The sequence below is a fragment of the Diplotaxodon limnothrissa genome, linkage group LG17, assembly GCF_057381915.1.
Source record: "Diplotaxodon limnothrissa isolate DT_005_m linkage group LG17, D_limnothrissa_male_GT1.1, whole genome shotgun sequence".
NCBI classification, from domain to species: domain Eukaryota; kingdom Metazoa; phylum Chordata; class Actinopteri; order Cichliformes; family Cichlidae; genus Diplotaxodon; species Diplotaxodon limnothrissa.
Genome location: NC_140612.1, coordinates 34,373,675 through 34,392,003, shown reverse-complemented (window position 1 = coordinate 34,392,003; position 18,329 = coordinate 34,373,675). Strand labels below are relative to the sequence as shown.

Here is an 18,329-nt window from a genome sequence, read left to right as displayed (position 1 = left end):
TTTGGTACAAGTGAAATTCTAATTGTGATGCTAAACGCAATTTTTTGGTTTATTTTATTTTATTTTATATGAATGTTATGTACCCTTTTGTCTTGTTTGTTGTCTGCATCTGTGTCCCTTATATTACAGTGATTTATTTGTTGAAAAGAAAATAACATGGCCCTTGTGACATGCATTATGACACATAATGTAATACAGTGGGGCAAAAAAGTATTTAGTCAGCCATCGATTGTGCAAGTTCCCCCACCTAAAATGATGACAGAGGTCAGTAATTTGCACCAGAGGTACACTTCAACTGTGAGAGACAGAATGTGAAAAAAAAATCCATGAATCCACATGGTAGGATTTGTAAAGAATTTATTCGTAAATCAGGGTGGAAAATAAGTATTTGGTCAATAACAAAAATACAACTCAATACTTTGTAACATAACCTTTGTTGGCAATAACAGAGGTCAAACGTCTACTATAGGTCTTTACCAGGTTTGCACAAACAGTAGCTGGTATTTTGGCCCATTCCTCCATGCAGATCTTCTCGAGAGCAGTGATGTTTTGGGGCTGTCGCCGAGCAACACGGACTTTCAACTCCCGCCACAGATTTTCTATGGGGTTGAGGTCTGGAGACTGGCTAGGCCACTCCAGGACTTTCAAATGCTTCTTACGGAGCCACTCCTTTGTTGCCCGGGCGGTGTGTTTTGGATCATTGTCATGTTGGCAGACCCAGCCTCGTTTCATCTTCAAAGTTCTCACTGATGGAAGGAGGTTTTGGCTCAAAATCTCACGATACATGGCCCCATTCATTCTGTCCTTAACACGGATCAGTCGTCCTGTCCCCTTGGCAGAAAAACAGCCCCATAGCATGATGTTTCCACCCCCATGCTTCACAGTAGGTATGGTGTTCTTGGGATGCAACTCAGTATTCTTCTTCCTCCAAACACGACGAGTTGAGTTTATACCAAAAAGTTCTATTTTGGTTTCATCTGACCACATGACATTCTCCCAATCCTCTGCTGTATCATCCATGTGCTCTCTGGCAAACTTCAGACGGGCCTGGACATGCACTGGCTTCAGCAGCGGAACACGTCTGGCACTGCGGGATTTGATTCCCTGCCGTTGTAGTGTGTTACTGATGGTGACCTTTGTTACTTTGGTCCCAGCTCTCTGCAGGTCATTCACCAGGTCCCCCCGTGTGGTTCTGGGATCTTTGCTCACCGTCATTTTGACCCCACGGGATGAGATCTTGCGTGGAGCCCCAGATCGAGGGAGATTATCAGTGGTCTTGTATGTCTTCCATTTTCTGATGATTGCTCCCACAGTTGATTTTTTCACACCAAGCTGCTTGCCTATTGTAGATTCACTCTTCCCAGTCTGGTGCAGGTCTACAATACTTTTCCTGGTGTCCTTCGAAAGCTCTTTGGTCTTGGCCATGGCGGAGTTTGGAGTCTGACTGTTTGAGGCTGTGGACAGGTGTCTTTTATACAGATGATGAGTTCAAACAGGTGCCATTCATACAGGTAACGAGTGGGGGACAGAAAAGCTTCTTACAGAAGACGTTACAGGTCTGTGAGAGCCAGAGATTTTCCTTGTTTGAGGTGACCAAATACTTATTTTCCACCCTAATTTACGAATAAATTCTTTACAAATCCTACCATGTGGATTCATGGATTTTTTTTTCACATTCTGTCTCTCACAGTTGAAGTGTACCTCTGGTGCAAATTACTGACCTCTGTCATCATTTTAGGTGGGGGAACTTGCACAATCGGTGGCTGACTAAATACTTTTTTGCCCCACTGTATGTCTCACTACAAAATCCACTTCATGTGCTGACATTCAGATGAATGTTTGAAAGATTAAGATAAATTTATCACATTCTCTAAACCACATATTTTGTCTTCATTTCCCTTTTCACTTGGCAGAACATTGATCTATTACAGCTTGCAGCAATGAGCAGCAAGTAGTTAAATCATGTATGTATATATACAGATCACATACATGCAGATAAATGTGATAATCTTCCTCCAATCATCTTTCATCAATTAAACTGTTCACTTATAAATCACACCATTTATTATCCATGGAGCGCATACATACACAAACATGCAAGAGAGAGACGCCAGCTGTTCTTGCTTGTCCACCTTGAGGGAGACCTCTGGCTTGTTTCCTCGCTCCCACATATCCCCAAACTCAGCAGGAAGCCCCTACTGGTCCCAATACTGTCCACTTCCCCAGCCACACACTAACACTGCTGCTCTCTTCGTTGTACCTTTTTTGCCCCCTTTTGAATCCTATTAGTGCATGAACTTAGTTTAACTGAAAAAGACTGTGGACTTCACTCAATTGGGCCTAATAGGATTAGGCTGTGGGTATGGGCTGGAAGGTTTAAATGGGAATGGAATTTTGGCAGACACCTGCTCAATCCATTGCATTAATCTTATAAAGGTTATAGACTATGTGGGGGCCCCACTGATGCCCAGAGTTGAATGGTTGGATGAATGGCTGTATTAGGTACGTAGGTTTCAACTAGGATGGCATCAGTATTAGAGGAAGTGCAGCCCAGTGATAAAAGAGGGCATACGTGGACCCAGTGGTTGCAGGTATAGAGATCATTATTCATGTAACAGTTATGATTCCATTAATTTAAATGAGATCATAAGAATTAAGAACTGTACTTTTATATACCAAATATACCATTAAGTCTTTCTGTTTATACTTAAAAAAAGTTATTTGAAATTGTTTTCCAGTTTTTATGAAAGCCTATAGAGTCATCTGAATTCCTAGAAACAAGAAGAAAGCACATGGATCCAAGGAAATGATGACTGAAGCTTGGGAACATTCTTTATTGTAAGATGTAAACATTGATCAATAATGTAAAACTGACTAAAGCTCAGAAGAAACGTCACAAGTAAATTTTAAATTTCACATGTCCAATGGTTTCCTACTGAATTTTCTCACCGCAGATACATTTTTTGAGGTTATTTTAGTATGTTGCAGTTCAATCCTGTTGGATGCTGCTATGATAACCTTTATGTTTTGAAAGCTTGAAATATGAAGTAATGTTATAGATATGATTACAAAAATAGTTTCTTGAGAGTTCCAATTCTACATCAGAAGTAGCCAATAATAGATTAAGCATTAAGCATTACTCTGTTTAAATCTTTTACACTGAACATTACATTACTGAATGTAATTACGTTGCAGAATGATTTAGAACTTTGATCATTTTAAAAATATGCTGAGAAGTCTTATTCTATTATAAACCCAGACATTCCCTATTTTATTTTTAGATCTGATTAAAGATTACATGTTAATGTTTTCAGTTATGTTGAACATCCATCCATCCATCCATCTATCCATCCATCTATCTATCCTTCCTTCCTTCCTTCCCTGGACTTTCCAGTATCACACCAGGAATGTCCAGACCTGCCACTCATTTACAACATTTTAAAATGCTTTTAAAGAGCTCAAACTCATATCAACAAATAATGCTAAACATCTTGGGTGTTCAAAATTACATAAATAAGTCTCTTCATATCCCAAATAATTACAGAGTGTTAGCCAAAGTACTCAGCCCTATCAAAAGGGACTTTTTCACTTTATGACAATATTGGTATCATATTATTCTAATGGAACAACAATTACAATTAGTTGTTAGAAAGTTATATGAACATATACTAATCAAAAAAAAATCTAGCTTAGGCTTCAATTCACAAATTCACTTCATTAGGTCAGAAATGCCTGAAGGACTGCAGTCACAGAGACTGCCAGAGGACATGAACCCACTCATTGTCACGGGAAACAACACCATAAAAGTAAAGAAATGGAGATAGATAAGAGTGGCACAGGGGAGAAAATGGCTTGATGTGGTTCATGCTCTTAAGATAATTACTAGCAGTTACTGTCTCTTAATACACTGAAAACAGTGGCTTTTTACCATGTCACTGATCACTTTACTGCTTGATTCACACAATACCTAATCACTTCAACACAAACCGTTCAAATATGTGAGGCTTAAAGAAAAAATTTTGAATTAAATTATATTTTTTAATCTTTGTGTGAAACAGATATGTAAATCAATATGATTATGCATGCAGACTCAATGGGTTTGATTAATGAAATAAATTAGTGAGTAACTCACAGCACTTCAAAACCTACAATCAAACTAAAACCACTAGATAAAGATCAAGATTGCTAAAGTAAATTCACAATTTAAAACTTTAAAATTGAAAAAAGTTGTGAACAAAACAAATAATTTTCAAAAATGTTGAATTTTTCTTGAAGCTCTTGTCATTCTGCCCTTTGAACTTTGGGTTGTCGACACTGGAATGCTTACAGGTTTGCTGGCACAGATTTACAGGGAGCACAAGACATTTCTCCTCAAGTGCAACATCTTCACGTACTTGCTAGTATTCTTGCAGCATCATTAACACATTAGTCGGTATTTTAACACCTAATAACAGGTTGTAAAAGTCTTAGAGTGCAGTTGATCCTCTTCATTTTTAATCACCATTCTTCCCAGGGGTGTCATACCAAGTCTTAACCAACACCTCATAATGTCTTTCCCGGAGGTCTCTACATGTTTCTGGATGCTATGAATAGCTTTCTTGGTGGCCTTAAAACTCCCCTCCCACCCCACCTAGAGGGATTATGATATGTTTTAACCAGAAGTGGTCTGTGCTTTCTTCTTTGTGTCAATTATTGGGACAGTCTAATGAATGGCTTGATCTGTGGTGTTGTAAGAACAGTTGGTGCAGGAGGAGATCAGGGGCAAGCTGGACAGGTGGTGGTGGTGGTGGTGGTGGTGGTGGTGGTGGTGGGTGTGTGTGTGTGTGTGTGTGTGTGTGTGTGTGTGTGTGTGTGTGTGTGTTGCACAAGCTGGAGTTAGTTAGTTATTTTCAGTGTGAAACACTGAAGAAATGAATGTGAAGCATTTAGAGGGTCATTCTTGTCTAATCCTATTAGTGTCTTAGAGCTCTTTTATATCAGAAAGGGTCAGGGAAAATACCTCTGTGGGAAAAATATCACAAAGATAGCAATTTCATCACTAAATAATGCAGAAAAAAGAAGAAGAAAAAATACTTTTACTCATAAGCAATTTGAAAGAAACAACAACTATATTCTATTTTGGTTTATAAAAATAATTATATGTCAATTTGAGCTCATCTGTATCTGTGAGTATGCATTAAACCAGGTTTGTAATTACAAGGAAACTTTTAATATTGACTCTGTGCTAGCGTTGTAATAGCATCACTGTTACATATTTAAAATTTTGACAGTTTTTTTTCATTGTCATTAAACTGTGTGTCTCAGTTTGGGTGTAAGGAGAACTTCTCCCTTTCACTCATAGCTTTGTTAGTGAGTAGAAAATCCAATTTCAGTTTAGTATTTGCGGTCATGAAATGTACAAAAAAAAGATAAAATTACAGTACTTTACCTGTGTGTAGTCCTGCTTTGGACGGACTGATTTAAATATGAGAGACAAGGAAACTGTTGTCTCTGTGAGGATAACTGTCTTAGAGAAAACAGGATTTAAAACCGAGGCTTTATTTGATTAGCTAATTTTATTTACAGTATACTGTGTAAATCTGACTCTGTTGAGCATAATGAAGAAGCCAAAAAGCTGCACAATTGGTCTGGCCATAAAAAAGCCTGAATTAGTTGATATTTGATAATTAGAATTTTTATGCACAGATCTAATCAGGAAATGCACATATAAAACTTTAGTCTTTACCCTCAGCCTGTGTTTGACTCAACGTAACAACTTTTAAATGATGAATTCGAAGTCTATACTCACATCATAAACAGAAAATGTGTTCTAATTATGTACATGACTCTTTAATGAACCATTTTATGGTGTACAAAAATGACAGAAATGGTAAAATAAACTGTTACTTTTCTTTCCCCCAGTGCAAAAAATACACAATTTTTTCTTTCTTTTATGCCTGCTAACTGAAAGATGATTCAACTACATGCTTACTATTATTTTATTTCATAGTTGTGAAGTTTAATTCTAGTTTAAGGGACTCTCGGTTATTCCAGGTTCACAGAGTCAATGCAGGAAATATGTCTGTTTTCATTTATATGTTTAATATTTCCGATGCCTTGATTCATCTCTTTGAATTATTGCATAGGACCTCTGTTTCTTCACTCATGCATACATCCAGTCCTGTGGGCTAACCCGGGCCAGCCCAGGCGCTGAGCCAGTCCAGATGGGTGGTCTACACCCATCACTGCTGCTCTCTCATGCTTTGGCCTGTTAATGTCCTTGTTGCCCTGATACATTTTTTCTATCTTTCTTCTTCTGATTCTTCTCCTTTCAGCCCTCACTTCAATCTTAACTAAGTCCTTATTTCTTTTCTACCTTAAATGCTTTGTTAGTTCGTTTCATTTCATTCAGTCACAAAGACAGCGTTGCACTAAAAACCTCCTTGTGATTGCTTCGGTCACAAGCAGATTGCCACATTCTGCCTTTGTTTTGCATGGAAGAAAGTGAATTGTCTGTATATACTCACGAAGGAATCATGGAGCGGTAGTGAAACTTATAAAAGTGCAGCACAAACCAGAAATGAAGAACATTCACCTTCAAAGGAAACGTTACCTTAAAACCAACACATTTCAAAAGGTGCAACTTATGCATTGAAGGCAAAGGGTCTCTACTTCCAGTTTGTGTCACACATTTCAGTTTCACTACTGCTAAGCCAGTTTTAGGCCAATGTTTGCAAATAAGTCTTTGTCCTTTATACAAACTAGGAGCAACTGCTAGGGACCAAAGCAATCACAAGGAGGTTTTGTTGCAGCGCTGTATGTCAACCTCCAGCAACCACTCACCAACCAGTTGGAGGATACACATTTTTCCATATTAACTCTTTTTTAGCAATGGTTTACTGACCGGTTTCTAGACATGGCTGAGGCAGCTGGCAGTAACCTTCAGTAACCACTTACCACTGGTCAAAGAATAACACTTTTTCCATACCTACACTTCACCTATATTTTCATTATATTTTCTGGTTACCAAATAATCTCTCAGCCTGTGTGACTGGGATTTAGAGCCCATAATCACTGATGGTCTGCTAGGTGTAGTGGAGTTGTAGCTGACCTTCTAGGTGGAACAAGAAATACTTTTCCAGTGTGGAATCGATCTGATTTAGAAATCTGCAACGTTTGCAAATTGAGGAGTCTTCATTTAATTTTATCCATTAATTCAGTGGTCCCCAACCTTTTTTGCGCCACAGACCGGTTTATGCCCAACAATATTTTCACGGACCGGCCTTTAAGGTGTCGCGGATAAATACAACAAAATAAAACCAGTACGGGTACCGAAAAAAAGAAGATTTATTCATAACACACGTGAAAAGACCAAGGAAAACCGAGTTAACGATAAAAAAGATAACAAAATAACGCTGAAAACCCTGAAAACCATACATTTCACACCCGAGCCTCAACTCTCGCGGCCCGGTACCAAACGACTCACGGACCGATACTGGTCCGAGGCCCCGGGGTTGGGGACTGCTGCATTAAATCATTACACACCCAGCAACACACTGAAGGTTTTTTTGTGTTTCCTCACTGACTCAAATGCCCTGCTGTGAATATTAGACAAACAATGTTTGTGTTGTTGGTTGTATAGTGAGATTCACTTGCAGTAGACAATATGGGCTAGCTATTTGACTGAAATTATATAGAGTTTTAATGCCAATATAATTAGTGTAGAGAGAAATTCAGTGTGTAAGTAAAAAACATTAATTCAGTTTGGTATTTGCCTAATTAACAATATACATTTATATAGATGGATAGATGGATAGATAGATAGATAGATAGATAGATAGATAGATAGATAGATAGATAGATAGACTCAACTAAGTAGTTCTTTTAATTAGGAGAAGGAAGTTACCTGACTCTACCTAGCCACTAGTGAAAGGGCTAGCTTTTACCTTGAGGCAGACATCAACTCACAAACACCCGCAAGTATTTGTGCATGTACACAAACACACACATCACACATCAGAGAAACTTTAGCACATGAAAGGCCTCCCACTGAAGTGAAAAACATGCTCCAACAATGCTTTGAAGTCTACTAGTCATCCATCTGATGTTTTCCGTTCCTCCTCCTCTAAAAGTCTGATTCATGCATCCCTTGCAGAACTTACCTCCCCAAAGCCAAGAGACGACTCCAGCCGATCTGGGAGTCATTTGACTCTTTTCACAATACCCCCCTAACACATCCCAAACATCCAAAATTCAGCCTTACTTTTTGCATCAAAGCAAAGCAGGAAAATAAATGGTCCTAGACGACGCATGCAATCTTTGTGCAATCTAAGAAAATACACACATATGCAACAGTACATGATATGAATACCCAAATTATGCATACTTTCAGTGGCATACAGTAATTGCAGAAGCCAGTTATGGCTCAGTGAGCTGTCAGCACATTGTGTGTGTGGTTTTTGGAGTTCCTTGGACAATCTGGCAACAATATCCAGAGACAAAATATCAAGGAAGTGACCCCTAAAACTTGGATCATTCAAATGGTTCTTGCCATGTGTGAACAACAGCCACAAATAGGCTAGTATATATATTATATATATATATATATATATATATATATATATATATATATATATATATATATATATAATATATATATATATTAGATCTTATTAGCAAATACTAAGAAAAGATTATTAACAGTAAAAAAAAAATCCAACAAATGAGCATTTCTTCCACAGTCACCTTTACTGTGAGACACAGTTTTGTTGACCTTTTCAAAGGCCTCTAAATAGCTTTGATGAAAAGAGAGTAACGTTTCATTGGTATTTACATGTGGCAGGCAAGAGGAGGTTCACCAGGAGAGTCCCCTCTGTGTTTACGACCTGATTGCATTCTATATTTATGTCAGTTGATGCATTACATAGAGCTTCGTAATTATACATGTGACAACATTTTTTTTAACCTGACAGTTCAGTAATTAAATACCTGTGGTGATATATGGGCTATTAGCACAGTGTGTGAATAAGAAAAAACACACATTGTTAGTCTTTTTAGCTACAGGTGTTAATTGTTTATGCTCAGGTCACAGTTTTATTTCCTCACCATTAGTGTAATGTAATGTAAAGTGACAGAGAAAAACAAAGGGAGAGGAATGCACCAAAGAAACCCAAAACAAACAAGGATATGGCAGATACCATAGATAGATAGATAAATTTAATTAATTTAATTAATTTTGAATTTGATGGCAGCATCACATCTTTAAAAGTTGGGACAGGGCCTCTTGAGTCCAGAGGACATGGTAGCCACGATTTCCAAAAACAAATTCCAAAAACTGATTTGTCTGAACACAAAGCATTTAAGCCATTTACCTCCATCCATTTGAAATGAGCTTTGGCCCAGAGAAGATAAGGAATGCCGCTAATGCATTTCAGTGGGCACAGAAATGCCACTAAAACTCTGTCATACGTCTTCTCTGCATGGTAAAGCTTTAACCTTTATTTCTGGATGTCACGGGGAACTGAGTTCACGCAGTGATTTCCGTGATAGAATCATGCCTGTTTTTAATGAAGTGCTGCTTGAGGGCCCAAAGATCATGAAGCATCTTATTTTGATTTTATTTACCAATTGTCTGCACACAGAGATTTCTCCAGATTCTCAGAATCTTTTGACAATATTAGGTATGTTATATGATGAGATCATCAAAGTCTTTAAATTCTAAGTTAAGAAAATTCATCTTAAATTATTCGACAAATTGTAGACACAGTTTTTTACAAATTAGTGAACCTACTAAGACGCTCGCATCAACCTAATGAGTTCCAAAATGTTCTTTTGGCTTTTCTAACTGTGTATTTACTCCATCCCGACTTTTTTTAGAGATGATTTTTGACATCAAATTCAAAATAAATTTTTATGGGACATTCCTAAGTTTAAACATTTGAGATTAATGTTCTATTGTGAATATAATTGTGATTTTTTTTCATTGATTGTACTCATTTGTATTTTTGTATTTCCTTCTGATATCTGTACCTAAACCCCATATAACGGGATTCTGATTGCTAACAGATACCGATCATGCCTATCATTGGTTGCTAGTGTACATTGTAGGTTCTGGTCATGAAGGTAAACCTCCGCCATATTACAATCAATAACATTCACTCTCATTAGCAAGTCGTTTCAGTGGCACAGCACTGAGTTGAAATTAATTAAACTCTGCCACATCACCTTTTTCAAATAATTCTCTGTATTTTATTGACAGTCCTTGATATCTGTTCAGCAAAGCGCCACAAATCTCTTCTTTCAGTCAGTTGTATTTATCATATTTAATAATGTTTCAGTGGTATTTGATGATCTCATAACCTCATAACTCATAACCTACCTTCCACATGTTTTTGGACTGCCTCCAAAATGGAGCTGGTGGCCTGGTGTAGACTTCACCATAGGGACACTGGGAGCGAGCATTACGGATGGCGCCACTGGGATGAGAGGGGCAGAACTGAGGCCAATGTGGATGTGGCTCAGAATCATATAAACCCTGTCCATTAATCATGCACTGGTTGTCTGGACTGGAGCGCGACTGGAACATTTTCGAACAACCCAAAACTGGATCTAAGGAAAAAAAGGAAATAACAATTAGTCAGCAAATTAACCAATTCTTGTAATGAAATTGTTACATTATCCTTATTAAATCATGATTTATACTTGAATTTCTCAGCAAATATCTTGTTAAAGAAAGGGAAGCAAGAGGGCAGAAAGTGGCTGCACTGTTGGATTTGGGGCCTGTGTTTGCATGAGTTTATATTCGTTACTAAATCAGCAGGGTTTTTTTAGACAGCTATAGACTCCAGCTGATTAGTTACCAAAGTCTAACATGCTGTTAATCTTGAAAGTAGGGCGTTTTTCCTAAAGACATTAGAGGAATAATTTCCAACTACATTAGCACACATCAGTCACAGTGGGATGTATCTATCACGTGGAAACAACTTGTAGGAGACTTTAGGCATTTAGCAGAACAGCTGTCCTTCACAATTCACTTGCCTCATTCACATAAGTGGTTATGCAAAAAGGTCACTAACTTTACTACTACAACTGCTAATACTACTACTTCCTTAGTGTCTTTTTTTGTTTGTTTCTGTCTGGGAGCCTTGCTGTCTCCCATCAGATTTGAGAACTTGATTGCATCCACTTACAGGATTCCCTCAAATGTATTGAGTTCAGGAACAATAGTAACTTACTTGAGTTTATTTGTGAAATGACTAAATGGCTCCACATTTGATTTACTAAAGGTTTAATTCCATAAAACGTTTAGTATTTCCATTAACGAGTGAATAGACGAGCAAACGTGATTACTTGTACGACTGAAATAACAACAAGCAGCATGCCCCAGATGAAAGCATCTCTGAGGCTGTGGCCTAAGCAGAATCAGTTGATGTATAAAATCAAAAGCAAGTTTGATTGGAATAAAACATTTATGTCAACCAGCCTTTTATATTTAATTGTTAATATTATCAGCCATTGAAATGGCAAGGGGCCTATTAGGCAAATAGCAGGCCTATTGTATCGTCTTTTATTATTATATTTATTATTTTACTTGCTGGAAACCAAGACATTAAAGATCTATTAGCAGTGCCAGACAGGGGCAAACACATTTGATTTTTCTAACTTAACTCTATTTATCACTTAATACATTACTGTGCACCTCTTCATTTCTTTATATTTTGCTAGGAAGATGGAAACACATGTAGCAGTTTATCAAAACACGCAAACGTATATGCAAATACAGTATACAAGACAAAAACAGTTTTACACGTCAATATTTGCTGTGACCACATTTATTCTTCAACACAGCCTGAACTCTCTTAGGCACTTTAACTTTCTTCTCATTTCTTTACGGAGTGTTCAGGAATGCTTCTCCAGGCTTCTTGAAGGACATTTAAAGACCTTCTTACCTTTTGGTCTCTTCGCTGCTAAGAAGTTCCACACACAGCTTCAATAATGCTGAGGTCTGGGTTTTAGGGAGGCCAATCCACGACTGATAGTCAATTTCTATCCAGGTATGCTTTTACTGGATTGGCAGTAAAAAAAAATGCTGAAAAATGAAGTTTTTGCCAATCAAATCCTTTCCAGACTGTATTGCACTGTGGATCAAAATCTAATGCTGATGAGTTCGTGATTCCATCAGTTTTGACAAGATCTCCAATGCTGCAGGCTGAAATGCAGTCCCAAACCATGAGAGAGTCTCCAGTGTGTTTTACAGATAGCCCTCTTGCCACAAGTGTCCAGTGCAGTTCTTGTTTAATTTGGAAAACCTAAGAATTTTCTCCTTAAGAATGTCTTCTTCACAGCCACCTTTCCACAGGGACCACTTCTAATGAAGCTTCAGTTAACAATAGTTGGACAAACAGAAAGCCAGATGCATCTCTTGGGACCTGTGTCAGGTCTTTATTGGATTTTTTTCCCCCCAATTTCTTAAAGACATGACTTTCAGATTTAGTTCATCAGCTGTCAGTTGTTTTATGGGACTGACACTTCATCTTTTGTCCTCCACTTGTTCAATTTCCTCAGATTTTTTAAAGACACATTTCCCACCATGCTGAGATATGCCAAGTTCTCAGCTAATAGCTGTTTGTGAATTACCTTGTTGGTGCAAAAATGCTGTTTTATGCCTGTCAACTGTGTAATCCTTGGCATTTCAACTAAAGAAATTGGAAGAAATTATGTGTTTTTGAGACAGGCTGCTGGTAACAAAATGAATAAAGATACAGTGTGATACAGTTCTTTGCTAAGTTGTCTGTTTTGTGTTGACACAACACTGGCTCATCACTTGAGTGAGCGGCCTTTTTATGCTTGAATGATTCACGGGACAGTGCTAAGTGGCTTGACCATTCCCCTAAAAATGGTCGGACTGGAAATGAACTATTTCTCAAAACCACTTTAAAATTATTATAAGAAAGTCTGACTCCTAGAAAGTAAAATATAGATGAAAAGAGGGGTTATTCAAGACTTTTACAGAGTGCTGTGCTTAAAAAGTCTGAAACTATGTTTTAACTGGTTGGGAAAAGAAATCTCACTTTCTTGGAGTTATTTTTATTTTTTGCCTTCAAAAGATTCAAGAAGATGTCTAACATGGAGAATCACTGGTGACATGAAAGGAATTAAAATGTTCCACTCTAAAATAAAGGTGATTGGTCCTCGCGGAAACAGACTGGGGAGACAAGCCCAGAAGTAGGTTAGTTGGGGAGAAGTCGACAATAGCCGATGATCCTGAGGGGGAGCCAAGCAAGGGTGCAAATGTGGAGGTAAGTAAGCACTTCATATCAAAATTACAATATCTGAGTGCAAATTAGCTGTCATAGAGGAGTAGTAACACAGAATACATGCAAAATAAGAGAGCATTTATTACAGCAGAACAGCAAGCAGAACTGATTGAACACAAAGAGGGGGAAGGGTGAGAGACTCGAAGGATGTGCGCGATTATAATCTTGCAGTGTCTTCTTCCTTCCCTCCTTCTTATTATGTGGGAGGTTAATTAGCTAGGCATATGGCTGTCTAAGCACAGTGCAAACAGTGCTTAATTGCCTTTTATTCTGAAGCCAACATCGCAGAATCTGCCAGGCACTTCTATGCACCGTGTAAAACCGTGTAAATGACGTAGGCCTGCCATGAGAAAACAGGTTTTTGTAAATGTAGAGAAAGGGTTTTGTCCACCTAGCTGCATTCCTGCAAAAATGGTCATCTGGAACAAGTGGTTTGTTTGTGTGGGTTTAGTGTGAGTCTTTGTCTGTGGTTTGTGGGCCTCTCTGTTAGGCCATGAGCAAGGCATCTTTCTTAATTAACAATTAACTAAGTGTTTTGTGGGGATGGCAATGCCACTCAACAAACCTTTTGTCACCCAGTTATCCCTACTCCATTACTAATTCATAAAGTGCACATTTAGATCAAATGGATGGCTGGAAGTGAAACACAGTATCACTGCCTGTCTTCTTAAGTGAATGTTTAATGCCAGTTTTCACAGTTTCAAGACATTATAAAACCAAATCCCAAAATATTGGAATGCTGTGTAAAATGTAGATTCAAAAAATGCAACATCTGCAAATCTCATAAATCCATAATTTGCAACAGAACATGTATCAAATGTTTATACTGTGAAATATTACTATTTCTTGAAAAAACAATCTCCAAAAAGCTGTGTCAAATTTTTAAAAATGTGATTCTGCAATCAAATTCAACATGTTTTTCTTTAAGTGATACATTTTCTCAGTTTAAACAGTTTTTCTATGTTATATTGTGAATAAAATCTGGGTATATGAGATTTGCAATCTTGTTTTTATTTATATTTTACACAACAGCCCAACTTTTTCCCAAATGTGTGAAAGCACTGTGTGTGAGAAACTGCAGCTGCCTTTAAATTGCCATACAGTTACTACAGTCATATGTGGCTAGATGCATGTCATATCAACAGGGGTACAGTTTGTGCCTGTAATAACCATTTTATCATTTACTCTAATATTCCCCTTACATTACAATAGAATGAATCAGTTGGAGAAAGGGACGATAATTATTTAATTGATTTCTTTTAAAAATGTATATTTTAAAAGCACAGCCTGAATGTGTTTTTTGTCTTCCTTCCTTTGAATCCAGGTTGCGTCTCATTCTTGCACTATTATAGACCAACATGGATTATTTGAATGAATTTACCTTATTCATTCATTTTCCTTTTTATTCATTTACCTTAATCTGAGATTTCTAAGACAAAACGCAACCACATAGCATCCTGTGTTCGCTCAGTCTCTTTAATTACGTTACCCTAGTTAACATGGCTCATTAAAAGTTACACGTTGAATGACCATGCAACACTCTAAACAGTGTGACTATGATGTCCTGATCTCATGAGACCACCATCTTATGACCCCTTGCTTGTTTAACAAGTGTTACCCCTAATTGAGCCTTTTGATTTGCTTTTGTTGCAACTGAGAACTAACACCAGTATTAAAGGTCTCCTGCTGCTCTGAAGACACCGACTACAGTTAAACTAAGCCACGGGGGTCACTGAAAAACAACAAGCAGCAGCACTACAGGGGTTACATCTCTTTTCATTAGGTTACAGGCCTGGTGCCATTCTCTGTAGATGATAGATGACCTTTTTATCTGTCATGAGTGACTAGTTTTTATCTTGATCTTGACAAATTTAGTTATGTTTTTGTGCTCTCCTGCTATGCCCTTCCAGTCCATCCACAGATGGCTGCCACTTCCTGAACCTGGGCTGTGTCTGTGGTTGCTTCCTGTCAAAAGGGAGTTTTATCCTTACCACTTTAGCCAAGGCCTTGCTCATAGGGAATTGCTGAATTGTTGGGGTTTTCCCTCCAATATTGAAGGGATTTGTAGTATAAAGCACCTTGACTGTTGATGTGAACTGCACCGTTTGAAAAACTAACTTGAACTGAATTGAACTGCATCAGAGTTTTAGTAATCAAACACAGTCTGTATATAAAAGATGGCCATAGCCATTGTGATGCTATCATTAGTTTGTGGACTCACCCTCAGAGTGAGGAGAGAAACCAAGTACACTCGACATTCTTTCATTTCATTTCATTTCTTTATTTATTTCACACATGGTTCAACAGTGTTTCATTTCCTACATACAGATCCTCCTTCCCATTAACGGCACTGTCTTACCATTCGCAGTGTGTCCAGTTAAGCACTCCTTTACAATCTTTTTTTTCCTAAATTTACAAAACATACATCACACTGTATTGGAGAAAGCTTCTAGTCTATGAGCGAGGTAGTTTCCACAGAGAATTTGATATACTGAAAGTGGACTTGTTTTTTACGCAGGGGAAATTATAAAGAATGCATATTTAATGCATGACCTTTTTCTACAGTCATTCCATCTATCAACCAAACCAAGCTCAACCATCTCCAATTTACATAAAAAATTTTATGTTAGAAAACTTTCATAATGGTTGTTGTGAAATTTTTCCTTCATATATCACATACATTTTGGGGGAAAGGGTCAGTCTGCCCACTTTAAGGCCTTTTTCCACACACTGTGTTAACTATTCTAGTTATAACTGAGAAGATAATTTTGTTAAATATATAATTTTTTTTGTCCTCTCAGTATATTTTACTCTGATTTATCAGACTTTCTCGGGGCAGTTGGTCTCAAGATTATAGGTAGGTAGAGTAGGTCTTAAAAAATAAAGATTCCATAATGTTCTTCTATTTGGGATAGACTATGTTCTGATATTTTCGTTTTTCTGGTACGGCTTCTGATATTTGCACAATCCTATCTAAGCATGAGAATTACATGCAAATAGCATTTTCTTCATTTTTGTGACTAAGAATTTCCGTTAAAAAGTAGGATGTAGAATCCTACATTTTTCAGCATTGTGTAATTCAACTACATCCCATTCAGATATCGTCACTAGTTGTCTTTTGCAATTTGACGTTTTTCATTAATGTGTGATCAAATACGGGACTTTGAAGGAATGGGGGACCTTTTTTTTCATATTTTAACAAGCCAGTAATCTGACATTACATTGATGGCTCGGTCTCAAATGTTAGATCCCGATTAATGGTAAGAAAGACCAGTGAAAGCTTCTGGCTTTTATCTTTAATAGTTTTAAGATGTTTTTCCTGAAGACAATCTGATATTTGAAGCTAATATCAGATTGTTTCCAAGCTAAAATATGACAGCACTCATTATATGTTCAAACTTTGTACCATAAAAAATGATACAACTTGAAGATGCTCAGGTAGGAACTGTTCTAAAAGTTGAAACCCTTGTCCATCTTTTATATTCAGTCTACGTTATTAATTGACTACTTTGATCATGACCCCGATAATCAAATAATCTATTTTAAATCATAACTGTCTCTGTGTCCATGTTGCACACACAAACCTTTACCCACCCATGTTGAGGCAGGAAGTTAGGAGTATCATTGCTGAGGATTTTCTGAGTGTCTGTGTCACAGATGAGAAAACATACACACACATACACACACACACGGACGTCTGCCTCATTAAAACCTATCCCATAGATGTACTACTTTGTGCAGCTCTTCACTCATCATCACCTCCAATCCGCTCAAGCCTTGCCTCCCTTTGAGCTTCGCTACTTATTTTCATCAAGGCTTCTCTCCCCACCTTCTGCCTCTCTCTCGCTCGCCGTCTTATCCACAGTGGGCTTTGTCACTGGGCTGCCATGTATTTAGGAACCTATTTACTTGCTTTTTCCACCCCTAATTCTCTCTTATTGTCACTCCCAGCATCCCACTGCGTCAGGAACAAGGCCTCCACAAGAGTTTTGTTCTCTGTGCCCAAGACATGAATCACTGAACCAAGATAATGATGAAGAGCTCAGACACACTGCAGATCAAGCCTCTATCACCGATCGTGCCAGCAAACACACACCGCTCGTAGGAGGTCATTATTACAGAGGGCTTTCAGTTTGTCTGAAGAGCCGAGGTATTACAAACCTGTGCGTTTTAACTGGTCATCAAATTTTGGGTTAGATTGCAGTCACTTAAATAGGGTTTTGAGATCCATGCAACAATATTTATTCCAATGTCACTTTATTATGATTCTGTTTTCATTCCATTAAAGAAAAAAAATTAATAAGCTGCACTGGGTGATGAGGTCCACCTATAAAACATTAAGCTCCGAGAATTCATTAAACCTCACAGCATGTCTCTCAGATGATGATAATAACATTATATTTAGCTAATCTCATATAATATGATCTTTGAGGCCTAAACAAAATTGTGACTGAAAACTGTTTGCCACATGTTAAGAAGCCCCAGATATGCTTGTCTGTATTAGTCCCACTAGCTGACAACGTGACATATAGAAGCTCAAAAATGATGATAGCGAAATCAATTTAACTAAAATAAACTTAAAACCAGAGGGGTCAATGCAAGGTCAACGGAGAGACTTGACGGTTGTTCTGTGGGTACATTTAATAATAGTTATGAAACAGATTAGGTTTTGTGAAAAAGAAAAAGGGGAATCGGCTTTTATTGTCTAACAAATATGAAACTGCTGGGAATTTTTGTCACATAAATAAACCAAAACAACACTCACCTGGGGCTAACCCTTAACCACAGAATCATGAAGTTGATACTTGTGCAAACTCATCCCTGTGGTTGTTATGTGTCTGCAAAATAACTGCCAGGATGTGCGTTAATTATGAGATCTCCAGTTAAAAGTATACATTTTTAAAACTAAAGCACTTTCTCTTCTCTAACGCTTGCTAAACTGAATGCTAAAAGATGAAAATGATAATTCTGATGAAGGAACAACAACAGAAAAGGGGATGAAACACATGCTAAAGCATGCTCGTGCATTGCCGA

General features: G+C 37.7%; 1 protein-coding gene across 1 annotated transcript in view; it reads right to left on the bottom strand.

The window, feature by feature from the left end:
- tfec (transcription factor EC) overlaps positions 1 to 10,564 on the bottom strand; it is a 34,776-nt gene extending 24,212 nt beyond the window's left edge. The window contains exon 1 of the mRNA XM_085376091.1: positions 10,358 to 10,564. Coding sequence (XP_085232217.1) covers positions 10,358 to 10,564 — 207 coding nt within the window. The remainder of the gene's footprint in view (positions 1 to 10,357) is intronic.
- Between the last annotated feature and the right edge of the window lie 7,765 nt (positions 10,565 to 18,329).